Source organism: Gossypium hirsutum, chromosome D01 (genome assembly GCF_007990345.1).
Source record: "Gossypium hirsutum isolate 1008001.06 chromosome D01, Gossypium_hirsutum_v2.1, whole genome shotgun sequence".
Classification (NCBI taxonomy): domain Eukaryota; kingdom Viridiplantae; phylum Streptophyta; class Magnoliopsida; order Malvales; family Malvaceae; genus Gossypium; species Gossypium hirsutum.
The window spans coordinates 54,440,068-54,456,231 of record NC_053437.1 but is presented as its reverse complement, the minus strand read 5'-3'; the positions used below and the strand labels follow the sequence as shown (position 1 = coordinate 54,456,231).

General features: G+C 33.6%; 1 protein-coding gene and 1 pseudogene across 1 annotated transcript; one reads left to right on the top strand and one right to left on the bottom strand.

Annotated features, from left to right (window-relative positions):
* Positions 1 to 4,351: 4,351 nt before the first annotated feature.
* LOC107921563 (dirigent protein 4-like) lies at positions 4,352 to 4,741 on the bottom strand. Its single transcript, XM_016851400.1, has one exon. The coding sequence runs from the start codon at positions 4,739 to 4,741 to the stop codon at positions 4,352 to 4,354; it is 390 nt and encodes a 129-aa protein (XP_016706889.1).
* Positions 4,742 to 8,041: 3,300 nt separating this feature from the next.
* On the top strand, positions 8,042 to 11,455 carry LOC107921564 (uncharacterized; annotated as a pseudogene).
* Positions 11,456 to 16,164: the final 4,709 nt, after the last annotated feature.

The following is a 16,164-nucleotide window of genomic DNA, read 5'->3' as shown; positions in this document are numbered from 1 at the left end:
GTGTGCAGTATCTCTATTGAAAGATTAAACGTATCAGTGGTGGAATACCTTGGTTGTAGTAGTACTTAAAGATTGTGTAAACTGGGATTTCTTTCAGACAGAATTCAGAAAGAGAATTTCTCAAATTGAAACAAGGTCATATGATTGTAGCTGAGTACGAAAGAGAATTTGTGCAACTTAACAAATATGCTTAGGAATGTATACCATCAGAGGCTGTCATATGTACCTAATTTGAAGACGATTTAACTAAAGATATCAAGTTGTTAATTGGGATTCTAGAATTTAAAGAATTCATGGTTCTACTGGATCGAGCACATAAAGCCAAAAAACTCAGTAAAGCAAAAAGAGCAGTAGATTCTAAGGCTCGTGATATGGGTAAATGACCTATGGGAAAGTAATTTTCATCTCCATCAAAGAAATCAAAGGAATTTCATAGTTGTACATCAGCTTCAGTGGGATTCTCAAGAAGAGACAAAGGAAAGCAACTTTCGAGTTTGAGACCTCAGGCTACTTCTATATTGAGTTTGGGTAGCATCTGAAATAATAAACCTGAATGTCAGCAATGCAATAGACGACATTTCGGGGAGTGTAGATTGAGAGACAGATCATGCTTTAAACGTGGTTCTTATGATCATTTTCTTAGAGACTGCCTAAAAGATTAGATAATGAGAAAGCTCAGAATACTCATTCGAGTAACACGGCTGTTAGGGGGAGACTACCCCGAAATAGTGGAAATGCAAGTAACAGTCAATGTGGACCGAAAGATTCTAAGGTTAGATCCGAGGCTCGGGCACCAGCTAGGCTTACGCGATTCGAGCTCGAGAGGAAGCTTCAACACTTGGTGTTATTACTGGTTCATTTTTTTAATCTTTGATACTAATGTTAATGCTTTGATTGAGTCGGGGTCAATGCACACATATGTATGCACAAATTTAGTGTCGAATAAGAAAATACCTTATAAGTCAACTGAATTTATGGTCAAAGTAACGAATCCTTTAGGTCGGTATGTGTTAGTTGATAAAGTCTGTAAAAACTATCATTTGACGATTCGGGATTGCAACTTTCTGACTGATTTGATGTTATTGCTACTTGATAAATTTGATGTGATTCTGGGTATGGACTGGTTAACTCTGCATGATGCTGCTGTGAATTGTAGAAGAAAGCAAATTGTGTTGAAATGTCCCAATGGTGAAATAATCTGTGTTGAATTAGATAGAATTAATGGTACAGTTAATGTGATTTCAGCTATGTTGGAACAGAAATACGTCAGAAAGGGTTGTGAGGCATATCTAGCTTATATATTTGATTCCAGGGCTTCAGAATTGAAATTGGAATCGGTTCTGACTATTAGTGAATTCTCGGAAGTGTTCTCATAAGAGTTGCCAAGGTTACCACTAGTCAAAGAAGTTGAATTTGCTACTGAGTTAATACACGGAACTTTTCCGATATCGATCACTCTGTATAGAAATGCACCTACAAAATTGAAAGTGTTGAAAGCACAGTTGCATGAGATGACAGATAAAGGCCTTTTTCGGCCTAGTTTTTCTCCTTGGGGTGCTCCTATATTATTTGTTTAGAAAAAGTACGGGTCAATGCGATTATGTATCGACTATCAACAGCTTAATAAAGTAACAATCAAGAAAACATATCTCTTACCACGTACAGATGATTTGTTTGATCAGCTGAAAAGTGCTACAGTATTTTGAAAGATTGATCTCCGTTTTGGATATTATCAATTATGGGTAAAAGATTCAGACGTGACGAAAACTTTTTTTCGAATAAAGTATGGACATTATGAATTCTAGTTATGTTGTTTGGTTTAACCAATGCACCTGTTCTATTTATAGTTTAATGAACATAATATTCAGGCCGTACCTAGATAGATTTTTTGTTATGTTCATTGATGATATTTTGATCTATTTTCGGGATGAAATAGAGCATGCCCAGCATTTGAGAATAATTCTATAGACTTTGCACAAAAAATAGTTATTTGCTAAAATTAGCGAATATGAGTCCTGGCTCTAAGAAGTTGGATTCCTTGGACACGTTGTATCGACAGATAGTATTAGGGTTGACCCGAGTAAAATATCAGCTATAGTAGATTGGAAACCACCAAGAAATGTTTTCGAAATCAAAAGTTTTCTGGGTTTAGCCATATATTATCGAAGATTTGTTAAGAGATTTTCAATGATTGCTACGCTGTTGACGAAACTACTCCAGAAAGATGTCAAGTTTAAATGGTCTAAAAAGTGTCAGCAAAGCTTTGATCAACTGAAAGCGTTGTTGACCTAAGCTCCTGTATTGGTTCAGCCAGAGTCTGGTAAAGAATTTGTGATTTATAGTGATGTTTGACTAAATGGTTTCGGTTGTGTTTTGATACAAGAAGGCAAAGTGGTAGGTTACGCATCCCAACAGTTGAAATCGTATGAGAAAAATTATCCAACTCATGATTTAGTGCTTGCAGCTATTGTGTTTCCTTTAAATATTTGGCGACACCATCTATACGTAGAAAAATTTCTAACCATCACGGATCATAAAAGTCTGAAGTTTTTTATATGACAAAAAGAGCTAAATTTGAGACAACGTAGATGGTTGCTGCTGTTAAAATATTATGATTTGATCATTGACTATCATCCCAGAAAAGGTAATGTTATTGTTGATGCTCTAAGTAGAAAATCCTTTTTTGCTTTGCGAGTTTTAAACACTTGGTTAACATTGATTGATTGATTGTTCTATTGTAACTGAATTAAAAGCTAGATCGATGTTTTTGCAATAGATTTGTGAGGTTTAGAAAAGTGACGTAGAATTTATTGCTAAACGAGAACACATTGAGTCAACACCTGATTCAGAATTTCATGTTAGTTCTAATGCTAATTTGTATTTCAGAAATAGAATATGTGTTCCGAGGAATTTTGATGTTACTCAGAAGATTTTATAGGAAGCTCACAGCAGTAATTTATCTATACACCCTGGTAGTAACAAAATGTATAGTGATTTGAAACTAATGTATTGGTGGCTAGGTATGAAAAGAGATATTTCAAAGTTTGTATCAAAATGTTTGATCTGTCAAAAAGTTAAAGCCGAGCATCAGGTACCTTCTGGTTTATTACAACCTATGATGATTCCAAAATGGAAATAGGAACAGGTTACGGTGGATTTTGTATCGGGTTTGTCTTTTTTTCCGCAGAAGAAAGATGTTGTTTGGGTTATTATAGATCATTTGACTAAATCTGAGCATTTCATTCCAATGCATACGGATTATTCACTTGAAAAGTTGGCAGAACTATACGTTTATGAGATTATTAGACTGCATGGTGTGCCGGTGTCTATTATATCTGATAGAGATCCACGGTTTACTTCTCGATTCTGAAGTAAATTACATGAAGCTTTGGGTACTCAATTGCATTTCAGTACAACATTTCATCCGCAGACTGATGGTTAGTCTGAGCGAGTGATACAGGTACTTAAGGATATGCTCATGTGAGCAGACCCATTTCACAGCTCGTGTGAGCATTGATGTAAAGGAAAGGTTACGGTTATATGTAAATGCACACTATGTGTGAGCTTTTCCGAGTATCTGATGTAATTCTAGACAGTTCAACGAGTAAGAAAAGGAATAGAATGGTAAGTAAGTTAATGGAAATGTTAATGACTTTATGAAAAGGTTGATGCATATGTAATGTATCTTATGAAATCTAGTTATGATATAAATGAGCTTATATGTGATGTTGATTAACCTACTAACATGTGAGCTTGATGATGCTTGAATAGGCCTATACTAAGCTCATGACATTGGTAATGGTTTATGCATAATCTATGAATTGTGTTATTGAGGTGGTAAGTTATGTTTAAGTTTATACGAGCATATTAAGCACTCGTTGCTTACGTAGTTATTTTCTTTTGTTTTATAGATTATCAGAAGCTCGGTCGGTTTGTATATAACTATAAATATTATATATAATTCATATACATATAGTACAAAATATCAAATTTATTTGATTCCGTCTAAGCTCGTGTAATCAAAATCGATCCAAATTCGAGTCTAAAAAACCGAATTTGAAAGGCTCAAGAAAATCCAAGCTTTAGAAAATCCGAACCCAATCTTATTCATGCATGAAATTATCTGAATCTAAAGACAATTCAACCCATTCGGAATTTAGAAAAAAAAATTTAACTTATTGTTTGTCTAATCAAAATCTACCCAAATTGAAGTTTTAGAAAAACTGAATTTGATAAGGTTTGAGAAAATCTAAAATTTAGAAAATCTAAATCCAATATTGTTCATAACTGAAATTATCTAAATATAAAGAGAATCCTACCAATCCGGTGGAGACTCGCACATTTACCACCTCTAATAGTGAATAACAGTTACATTAAGCTTAGAAATGATATTGGTGTCATTTTGAATGTAATCTTGAATTTGTGCATACCCTTTCGCCATCCTAAATTTTCCTCTTCCTCCAACTACCGAAAGCTCATGTACCATCGCCGTTGTTGGATTCCTTGAAAACATGCTGATAGAGCTGCCGTTGAATTTACCGGTGATAAATCCAAAATCCCAGTACCACAACAGATTTGTTGTACTTGTTTCGGCTATGAGGACTCCAAGCCCCTGAGCATTTCCGATCACCTCTGAGTTAGTCTCAGGACCAATCTTTAAGATATCGTCAAGGGCTAAAACGGTGCTAAATGGCACTGATGAATTGTTATTGTTGTTTGTGATGTTAGCTTGAGCTATCATGGCCACCGTAGGGTTGCTGCCGCTGATAGTCTCATGCAAAATAAATGAAGATTGGTGACTTTGGCCTTCTCGGAATCATATGGCAAGCTTCGTGAATGATACTTGCTCTGCACTGATACGATGAAGAGATAGAGGATTAGAATCGTAGTCAATATCAATGTTCTTCTCATTGTATCTGCTCTGCTAATTGTATGGCTTATTGTTTAAGAAAAAGTCGATAATACGAATAGAATTACTTAATATAAGTAGGAAACTTACCTGTCAACTTATCAAAGTTTTCAAATTCCAGCGACTGATCCGATAAAAAGACAAAAAATCATAATTTAGGTTGGTTGCCATTTTTAGTCATGTCGGATTGTAGCCCAATAACGTTGTTGTTGATGATGGTGATGGTCAAAACTTCCTACCTTCAACAATTGAGAATTTAGAGCAATCCAATCAACCCCTCTTTTATCTTCCAGCGCCTAGAAATATTTAGACTGGTTGGTGTTTGATCATTTTGTCTTTTCAAAAATGGCAATAAACTTTAAAAATTATCTTCTGTGAAAATCTTTTATTTAATCTTGTTGAAGAGCAAATCATATAAAAGATGATAGTTTATAGTTCATAGGGTGGTGAGATTTCGAGACATGCGCAAAAAAGGACTTTGGCCCCTAAGAGATTTAAAAAGTTATCATTAACCCTTTTAAAATTTAGTAAAATTGTACTTAAAAGCTCTCAAATATTTTAAATATTCTAATTAAGTCTTACAAAAATTTTGAAAATTTTAGTTAAACCTTTAAAAATTTCCAAAAATCCTAAGAAAGCGATGTATTTCAGAATCCAAACTTCAAAGTTGAAACAAAAACACTTACAATGACAAAAAATGAAAACAACACTACACCAAAACAGGCTTTTAGCGACACTTTTAGCGGCGTTTGGACAAAAAATGCCGGTAAAAAACGAGCATTAGCGGCGCTTTACAGAAATCGCCGCTAAAGATTGTGCATTAGCGATGTTCTAAAAAAAGCATTATCGATGTTTTTTAGGAAAACGCCGCAAAAACCAAACCCAACGGCATTGTTTGGTGACCCATCAGGGGCTTTAGAGACGTTTTTCATGAAGCGTCGCTAATGCTCGGGGTTTTAGCGGCGTTTTTGATAAAGCGCCGCTAATGCTGGATTTTAGCGGCGTTTTCGATGAAGCGCCGCTAATGCTCTGGGTTTTAGCGGCGTTTTCGATGAAGCGCCGCTAATGCTCAGGGTTTTAGCGACATTTAATACTAAACACCGCTAATGCTGGGGGTTTTAGCGGCGTTTTTAGAGAAGCGCTGCTAATGCTTTAGATTTTAGCGGCGTTTTTGAGAAAGTGCTGCTAATGGTTGGGTTTTTAGGAGCGTTTTTGAAAAAGCACCGCTAATGCTCGGGTTTTTAGCGGTGTTTTTGTGAAAGCGCCTCAAAAAATATTTTATCTTAATTGGTTTATTATTTATATTAATTAAATAAAATTCAACTTATTTCTAATTGAATATTTAAAATCTTTAAAAAAACACATAAAAATAATTTGAAATAAAACACATGGAAAAATTAAAATACTATTATTTAAAATAATTTTAAAGTTTTTAGGGTACATGATTACTGATTGATTTTTAATTTATATATTAAAAAATTTCTTATATAATCGTAAAAGAGATAGTATTAATTTAAATTTAAAATATTGAATTAATTAATTATCACTATAGTTAATTTAGGGCTTTAGGTTTAGGGTATATATATGATTATTAATTTAAGATTTTAGGTCGGTTGAGGGGTTACTATTTTAAGGTTATTATAATTGATTAGGAGTATATATATATGGATTTAGGGATTATGGTTTAAGGGCTGAGATTTAATGTTTAGGGGTTAGGGTTAGGGTTAGACATTAGGGGTTAAGAGTTAGGGATTTAGAGTTTAGCTAGGGATTTAGGGGTCGGGTTACGGTATTGGGTTTAGATTAATTGCGCAAAACGGCTTTGTTTTTTTCAATTATTGCTTTAGTGGCATTTTTGAACAAACGCCACAAAAACTTGTGCAGTACGACTTCGTTTAGTGTTCACCTTTGGTGGAAAGTTTGATAAAACGACACCGCTTTTGTTGAGGTTTACTGGCATTAGCGGCATTTTTTGTAAAAAGGCTACAAAAAATAATTTTAGGGTTTAAGGATTATTATTTAAAGTTTATCGTATATGGTTTAGGGATTTAGGGTTCATTGTATATAGTTTATTATTTTGGGATTATAATTTTGAGTTTAGGGTTTATGGTGTAGGTTTAGTGTTTAGGGTAACAGGTTTATGAGTTTGGGGTTTAGAGTTTAGAGTTTAGGGTTTATGATTTGTTAAGATGTTAGTGTTTACGGCTTATAAGATATAGAAGTTTAGTGTTTTAGGGCTTGATGTTTATGGTTTATGGTTTACTGTTTATAATTTAAGGTGTACAATAATGCCTGGTTTTGGGTTTTGGAATTTAGGGTTTAGAGTTACAGGAATTTGGGTTTAATTACTTTTGTGATACCAAATTCAAAAAAATTAGAAATACTTATTTTTTTACTTCTTATATTATGTTACTAGGGTTCTAAGTGACACGAATGCTTAGTTTATTGACTCGTGCCATATATGTTATGATGAAACAAATTAATTGTGTTATTTACATTCGTTTATTCACTTAAAAATAGAGTATAATTTTAAAATTATAATACATTATTTGAATAATATCAATAATTTATAAATTTGAATATTGATAATATTTAAATTATACACTCTCTAAGATTTATAAAAATTATAAAATTTAAACAATTAAAAGTAATGTCTTAAATCTGTATCAAAATTTTAAATAATATTATTTAAATAATATTAATAATGTCATATTAATGTATCAATTAAAAATAATGTCTACAAGAATGTATGAAATTCATAAATCTATTAAAAAAATTGAAAATTTATAAATATATAATATTATTTCAGAGACATATATATATTTAAAAGTGAATCATTAGCGGCGTTTGGTCAAAAACGCCGCAAAAAATATATTTAAAATTTAACAAAACGGATACGTTTCATTGATGAATTAAATATCAGTGGCGTTTTGTATACAAACGCCGCAAAAAAATATATTAAAAATTTAATAAAACGGTGTCGTTTCATTGATGAATTAAATATTAGTGGCGTTTTCTATAAAAATGCCGCAAAAAATATATTAAAAATTTAACAAAATGGCACTGTTTCATTGACGAATTAAAGCAAAAGTTATAAAATTAGTGGCATTTTTCTATAAGCGCCACAAATGTGAAATAGAAAACGGCATGGCTTTAAACATAAATCGGTTTTTTTCTCCTGATTCCCTGCTCCCAGCCCCAAATGCCTTATCTATCGAAATCCCTAATTATTAGTCAGAGCCAGAGAGATCACTGGTTTGTTGATTTCTTACCCCCAATTCCTCGATTGCTTTTTTTACTTACAAGGAAAAGGTTCAGTGTTTAGGTTTCTTGCAAACTTACATAACCCACACAGAGAAGACGAAAAAGGTGGCATTCGATTCTGGTTTTTGGTGAATTCGACTTTTAAGGTTCGATTTCCTTATTTTGCGTATTAAAAGTTTGGATTTTCTTGTTTTTGTTTATTTTTTTGTTTGTAATTTGTTGAAGACCCGTTGAATGAAGTGAAATCGTCTTCACATAACCCACACAGAGAAGACGAAGAAGGTGGCATTTGGTTTCTGTTTTTACTACTGTCGGTATTCAAGGTTCAATTTCTTTATTTTGCGTATTTAATCTTTGGGTTTTCTTGTTTTTCCATCCCCAATTTTCAACCCCAATACAAAAACCATGTCTTGGTCTTCTACCAAATGCACTTTCCTCAACTTCCCATCCCAAACCGCCGCTTGCAAAGTCTGTCTCTCACCTCCGTCACCGTCACTGTCTACGCCGTCTAAATGGGCTTGTAAAGCTTGCACTTTTTTGAACCTTTACAACAAATCCAACTAAGAAATCTGTGGTACAAGGTCTTGTCTTTCCAGTTTCGATGATTTGAAAGTTACTAACTTTAACGATGAAGCCAAGTCCTCTGTTGGGTCTATTTTCTTGCCTTTGAAGCCTTGTAATAAAAGGAAGATAAGGGAACCAAATCTGGGTAATGAAGATTGTATCGAATTGGGTGGTTTTCGTGGCATTAAAGCCTCCAATAAAGCTGTTCAAATAGAGGGTCAATTTTTATTTTCTGGGTTTTTGTTTTTGTTCTTTAAAACTATTTTTTTTTCAATAATGTATTGCCATTAACATTTGTATTTAATCAATATGACTAGGATGAATAAATGTATCAATTTTTCAAAAAGGTCCTAAAATTACTATGGAGGCACTATGCTAGGACTCGTATTCAACTTCATTCCCCTGATATCATTTGTTTTCAAGAGGTTACTCTCATGATTTATGACCTTTTTCGTGGGTCTAATTGGTGGAAAGGGTACAGGTGCTCTATCTCGGACGACACAGTGGTATTTTTTGGTTGCCATAATTTTTTGAAGCTTTTTATGCAAATGTGTATACTTACTATATTGTTTTGCAGTTAAGCAAATTGCGTGTGAAATCCTTAACAGTCTGAAACATATTGCATTGATGGAGGCCAAGATGAAAATACTCTCTGATTTACTGAGTAAGGTTAGTTGGTTGCTTATATTGTGATGGTATGATTATAGTTCACTAACCCTGGCCCTAAGCACCTTGTATGGATAGCTATAGGTATCATTAGCTTCTCTATTGACGGGTCCTTCTCATTTCTCTCTTCTTTCGATTGTTTCTTTAAAAACAATATTCCTAAACTTTTTTTGTCTGCAATTCATTTATTGTTTAGAATTTAGAAGGGTTTGAGGAAGTAGCAAGAAATGGTCCCAAAAGGTATTTGGATTTGGATTTTAGCTTTTACTGATTTTGAATCACTTTCGCTCTCACTAAATATGAGTTAAGTTAACTTTAGTTTCATTGGACATAATATTGTAGAAGAGAGAAAAATTGAAAATATAGTAATAAAATAGTAAAAGAAATGGGAAAAGGGAAAGGGGGAAGTAGTAATAGTACTCTGTTACTTGTTTACTTCTCTTTCAATATATTCCCTATCTTTGCCTTTACTTTTTGCATTGTCTGCTTTTCTCTTCAGTCATCGGCTTTTCTTCTTGTTGTGCATGCTAGCCTTTGTTTTCTTTTATTTTTGGCTTGGTAGGGTTTCTTTTACTCTGACTTCATTCTAGTTCAACAGTGTTGTCTGTCTTTGGATATTTTTTTTCTTCGCATGCATTTAAGTCTATAGAGCAGTAATAAAATGACAGGTAATGGTTGATATTGTTGGTGGTTTGAACAGTGAAGGTTTTGTCAAGGGTGGAATACTGAAAAACAACAGGAATATAGTCAATTGCGTCAACTTCATTCGCCAAGCAGACTTTTGTGCCTATGAAGGAAGCAGTGTCTAGCTATACTCCATATCCACCTCCTCTTGTAAGATATGAAGATGTTGTAGCTAGTCCAAAGCTTTTAATAAGCTTAGACTAAAACCATATAGCGAGTGTCTAGCTATATCTAACTTAATGTATTATCGAATTCGCATAAGTTTTAGTCTAAGGCTTTTACCATAAGTTTAGAGCCAGTGTCTAGCTAATTTTATCTAATTAACAGCCATATAGCGAGTAGTTGGAGTTTCTAGTTTTATAGTTTCTAATTCTAGTTTTATAGTTTCTAATTTTACCCGTCCCTTTAGCTCTGTCCCTGGTTGATTCCTATATTTTGGTCATCCAAATTATATTTTAAAGTATAATTTTGGTCATCCAAATTATATTTTAAAGTATAGATCAGGATAAAAAAATTAATAATTAAAAGTGAAAAACAGTAGAAACTAAAATAATACATTAAAAATTATTAAATTATACTTGCTTACCCATTTTTGAAATTCTAATTTTTTTTCAAATATTGAAAATTTTAATTTTAAAACATCAAAATAAATTAAATAGATTATTATTAATGATTTTCTTTCTTTGATCTCAGTTGGCACATGATAGAATCAGTTTGATTTTATGAATAAATAGGTAGCATATCTAATCTTATAGCATAAATTAATTAATTTATGTTCATCATAGTCCAAACAGAAATCAGCTTCACTTTCTGATTTTGATATAATCAGCTTTCACTTTCCGATGAAGATTATATTTTGATGATTAAAGAAATTGCTTGAGTTGTGCTGCTGCCCTTACTGGTGGTGATTTATTTTGCAGGTAATTTGGGGTGGCAGTACATGGTCAGTACACTTTGACTGATATATATATATAAGAAAATTGTAGACATATACATGGCGTTTCAGAACAGTAGAGATTTGCATTTTGTTTGAGTTTGGATTGTGAAATAGAGATGATTGAGTGAGCTCATAATAATCCAAATTCCACATGCTCTTCTCTTTGCTATGTTCGGCCTTTTTATTATTTGATCCCTTATTAGGCCACTTTTTCGTATCCATGAAAGCTAAGTTCTCTCTTTCAAGGTAACTAAAGTTTTCTTTGCTTTGTCTTATTTGTTCTTTTTAATTTTATTTTTTCACAATTTTTTTCTTGCTCTGCCTGTATTTATTTGCAACAAAAAAAGAGCGAAGAGGAAAAAAGAAATATTGGAAAAAAAAGTTGACAATCAAAGTTCAAAGATTTATAACAATGAAAATCCATTTTTCAAGGTTGGTTTTGGCACGTGGGTTTTAACGTTCGAGTTCTTCTATGAAGGTTAGACATGTGTTTTTCTTTTTCTTTTTTAAAATCTGTTCTTTTGCATGTTTATATACGTTTCTTATCAACAGTTTATTAGTTAATGTAGTTTTTTCTCACTGTTTTCTAGCTAATTTTTTTTAGTTTGTAATAACTTTAATGAAATGGAGTGACGTAACTTGATAGCAAGCTTAGGAAGAGTTTTAGTCCAAGCATGAGATTTAAAATTGAAGATAAAACTTTAAAAATAATTTATTTAAAAATGCCTGGATATGAAATTTCAAGATAAATCTTTTCAAATTAAATGAATTATATCTCATTTTACATGAAGCCTGTATGTATGGATGATTCGTGGGATAAAATTGGATGTACTTAGATTTTATTTTTTTTAAATAAACTGTAGGGACTGATTATATGTTCATGGTAAAGAACTTTTATTGAAGGCATTTTATTGCTTATTCATCTTTGAATGAATAGTTATGAGCTTGTACAAGGAGAGGTTATATAGAGAGAGTTCATACTGAATGTATTACGGTGAGTCTGTAATTATCCGAGGGTTAAGGTATATTGGAATTGAATCATTGCTTTTGCCATGAGTTTAGCAATGGATTTCTCTGGGCAAGGTCTCGCACAAGTTGATGCTGCACTAAACTGCATTACCAATCTATTTGTGTTCGTTCTAGTGTTTTATACTTTGTTTGTGTTGCTATGCCAATACTTATATCAAAATTTATTGTCACATAACCTAACACAACTCATTCCATAACCTAAATAGACAAATATTTATTAGGATATTACTTTACATTAAAAGAGTTAAATGTATTTAATATATATGGAAAATAGGTGGACAGCTTAACATTTCATAACACCAGTTAATAGATGGGTAATCATAATGTAATAACCTCTGGTAATGTGGGTGTCATAATATAATTTTTGATAGTTGGGTGGTAAAAATATAATTTTAATTCAGTAATCATTTGTAAATTTATACAATAATTTATTATATTTTAATTAAATAATCATTAATTTTTTAATAAATTCAAATCAATTAAACAAATTGCTTATGTTTGATTTAATTTTATTTTAAATTTAAAAAATTTAACGTTATTAACTTTAATTATCAATTTGAATAAAAAATAAACAGAAAGAAGTCGAATAAAATTTGAAAACCCGGTCCAAAACCAACTGATAGGTCAAATGTGATGGTTGAATGGTACATCGTGTAACTAATACTTTAATGATTCAATTATAGATATCAGAAATTAAGAGTTATAAGCATGAAATGTTAATTATAGAAGAATGATTCAAATGTGATGGTTGAATGGTACAGTGTGTGACTAATACTTTAATGATTCAATTACAGATATCAGAAATTAAGAGTTATAAGCATGAAATGTTAATTATAGAAGAATGATTCAAATGTGATGGTTGAATGGTACAGCGTGTAACTAATACTTTAATGATTCAATTACAGATATCAGAAATTAAGAGTTATAAGCATGAAATGTTAATTATAGAAGAATATTTTTATATTATTTTCTTAGGATAAAAATACTATTATCATGCCTGTGAAAAAAACTCTCCAAGCAGCCAAGTATTCATACGTTTATTAAAAGATAAGAAAAATAAAAAAAACACGTATTTTGTTATTATCAATGTTGCCTATATATCGATAATGTATAAACCTATAAAGTTGAAACCAAATAGTCTTCCAAAACGTGAATGAAGTTTTTGTGAATGACCTAGAAGGTTGAAAATTTGCATAAAATCAAATTAGAATAAAAAATTATCTAACCAAAATCTATAGATATTGCGTAAGATGATGGCTTTCACTATATAATTTATGAATAGAGGAATTTATAATTCTTAAAAATAAAATTATATGAATTAAAATTTAAATTTACAAAAAAAATATTAATTTATGGTTACTAATATTATATCTCGCTAACACGAGATTTTTAAATATATATTATTTATTTGCATAATAAATATTTTCAAATGAAATATTTTTTTCATCTTCAATAACTACTATTTTTTTGAATTTTTTAATTATAAAAATAAAATGTCAGCTAAGCCTTTGGTGGTGTTATGGTTGTTGATAAAAGACTTGGGTTGATTTAAACATTTCGTTGACACTAAGTTTTAAGCTCGAACCTTAATAATCCCTCTTTTCCTCTCTGTAATAAAATTATAAAAATTAAATTGTTATAATTATTTAGAATTAGATATTAATATTAAATTTACCCATACGTTAAAAGTACCTATCATTTTAAATACATCATTCAAAATTTTTTAAAAGTCTTTAAAAATAAAACTTATATCTCAAATAGGTTTGTTAGGATTTGAGACTCGATAGAACAAATGACTGATAGGATCTAGACCTTTGACTTAGATAAAACTGATTCGGAAGAAGAATGTTCACCTATAGGCACAATCAGCTAAGGACCTCACAGGAATGCAAGATGTTCCAAGAGATAGCTCTCGTAAGCCCTGCACAGACAAGGTCGCAAGAGGGAGCTCGCGTAAACCTCGCAAGGATGAGGTCACGAGCCATGTCTGCAAAGATGACCCCTTCCCTCATGATATGCAGGTGCGAGGCTTGTTAGGAGAGTCAGTCCCAGGGTAAAAAAGGATCGCGTGCTCCACAGGCAAGCATCCAATAAGCTAGAGGAGGCCTAGAAAATATCTGCACCAGGGATAGGAACGCCAGTGCCCTTGGCCCAAAGGCCAAGACAAAACAGTGGGCCCTATTGTGAGCTATAATAGTAACAGTAAGAATTATGTATAAATACACACTGTGTTTCTCTTAATACAACATAAGCAAATATTACTCAACAATTGGTGCAGTAAGCGTGGACTACTTCTGGCCAACATATTTTTCTCTAGTTTGATTCAGTTCTCTTCAACTAAAATAAAAAAATGACTCACCCCGACGAGGCCTTTCCCTTCCTCCCCTCCTTCGGTCAGGTAGGAGCATCGGGTCCTAACCCCCAACATGACAAAATAGACTTGTTTGCCGCCTAGTTCTCTGACAAGCCTGAAAAGCTCGACAACACGATCTTTTGGAAGCCTTCTCCTTTCCTGAACCTTAATCTCTCCTCTAGTTAGGGAATGCCTTATTCCCTCAACCAATAACCACTCCCGCCACAGCTCCAGGCCCTCCAGAAACAGATAAAGTTCATGAGGGAGTAGATGCGGCACAAGAGGTACGATTCGTAGAACAACAAGCCTTTCAACAGGAGTTACTAAGGATTTTGCTGCCACCCAAGATGAAGCCCTGATCACTCAGGTGAAGGATTGGATGAATGAGATGGATGAACTTCGTCGTGACATGCGAGCCTTGCACCCAAAATTGCAAGACATGGACTAGTTGTTCTGTTCTAACAATCCACTAACCCCCAAGATCGCGACAGTAGGCTTGCCTTACCACGACTTCAAGGTTCCTAAGCACATGTTTGAAGGAAAAAAGGATCCACAAGCCCATTTAATGCAATATAACAGCTACGTGAACTACTGGGAGCATCAGATACTGCCAAATGTAAAGCCTTCTCTACGATGCTAAAAGCAAGAGCTAAGGACTAGTACCTTTCTATTGCACAAGGCTCAGTTTACAACTTCTCGTAGATAGGGAAAATGTTCTTGGGAAGATTTCGGGCCTACCAAGCAATCATGAATACACCCATAGGGCTGATGTCGATGAAGCAGCGAGAGGGTGAATCCCTTCAAGATTACATAAAGAGGTTCCACACAGCTACACCCAACACAAAGAACTTAAAAGACCAATGGGCAATAGATGCCTTCATCATGGGGGTGCAGAACAACCTTGTGCAGTAATCATTCACGGAAAATAGTCCGCACAGCCTAGCGGACCTATACCAACTGGCTCATAAGTTCGTGGAGGTAGAAAAGATCAAGAGGGCTTCATGATTCAATTTTCAAAGGGAGGATAGAAAATTCAGGAACATCGAAGGATAACACGCTAGGCGATTCCCTGCCAACTAGTCTTTGCGGGTCAGGATAGATAGGCCGTACAGGGCCTCAGCCCAAGGTAATGTAGGTAGAAACCGACAAAGGCACCAACAAGAGTACACAAGGTGTTACACCCCCTAAGGTAGGTTCGAAGCTTACACCCCATTGAATGTCACGCGAGCTTACATCCTTAACCAAGTGAAGAGTCTGGGCATCCTCCCTAAACCTTCCTCGATATGAAGTACTGGTAAAAGGACGAATTTTAGAGACTGGTGCGCCTTTCATGATGACATGGGACATAAGGCAGAAGATTATTTCACGCTAAAGAATGTTATAAAAGTTGTCTGAAACCATGAACTTGTTGAGTTCATAAACCAGAAAGGTCCATAGCAGGGCCAGAGTTCGCAGGAGCTAGACCTCAAAGGAAAGAAAAGGCAGCGAGGAATCATCCATGTAATAGTAGGCATAAGCGACGAGTGGATACAGTCAAGTACTAAGAGGTGAGCTCACATGGGCAGTGTGATGTCGCCCAATACCTCGAAGAAATCATAAAATTAGGAACTTTGGAGTGCAGAGTTTAGAAGTGTTGACGATGAGTTAATCCACGACGAAGATGGGAATGACCCAATGGTGGTTTTGGCTGAGATCACAAAGTTCAAAGTTAGGAGGATACTTGTCAACAGTGATAGCGTAATAGAAGTATTCTCTTAG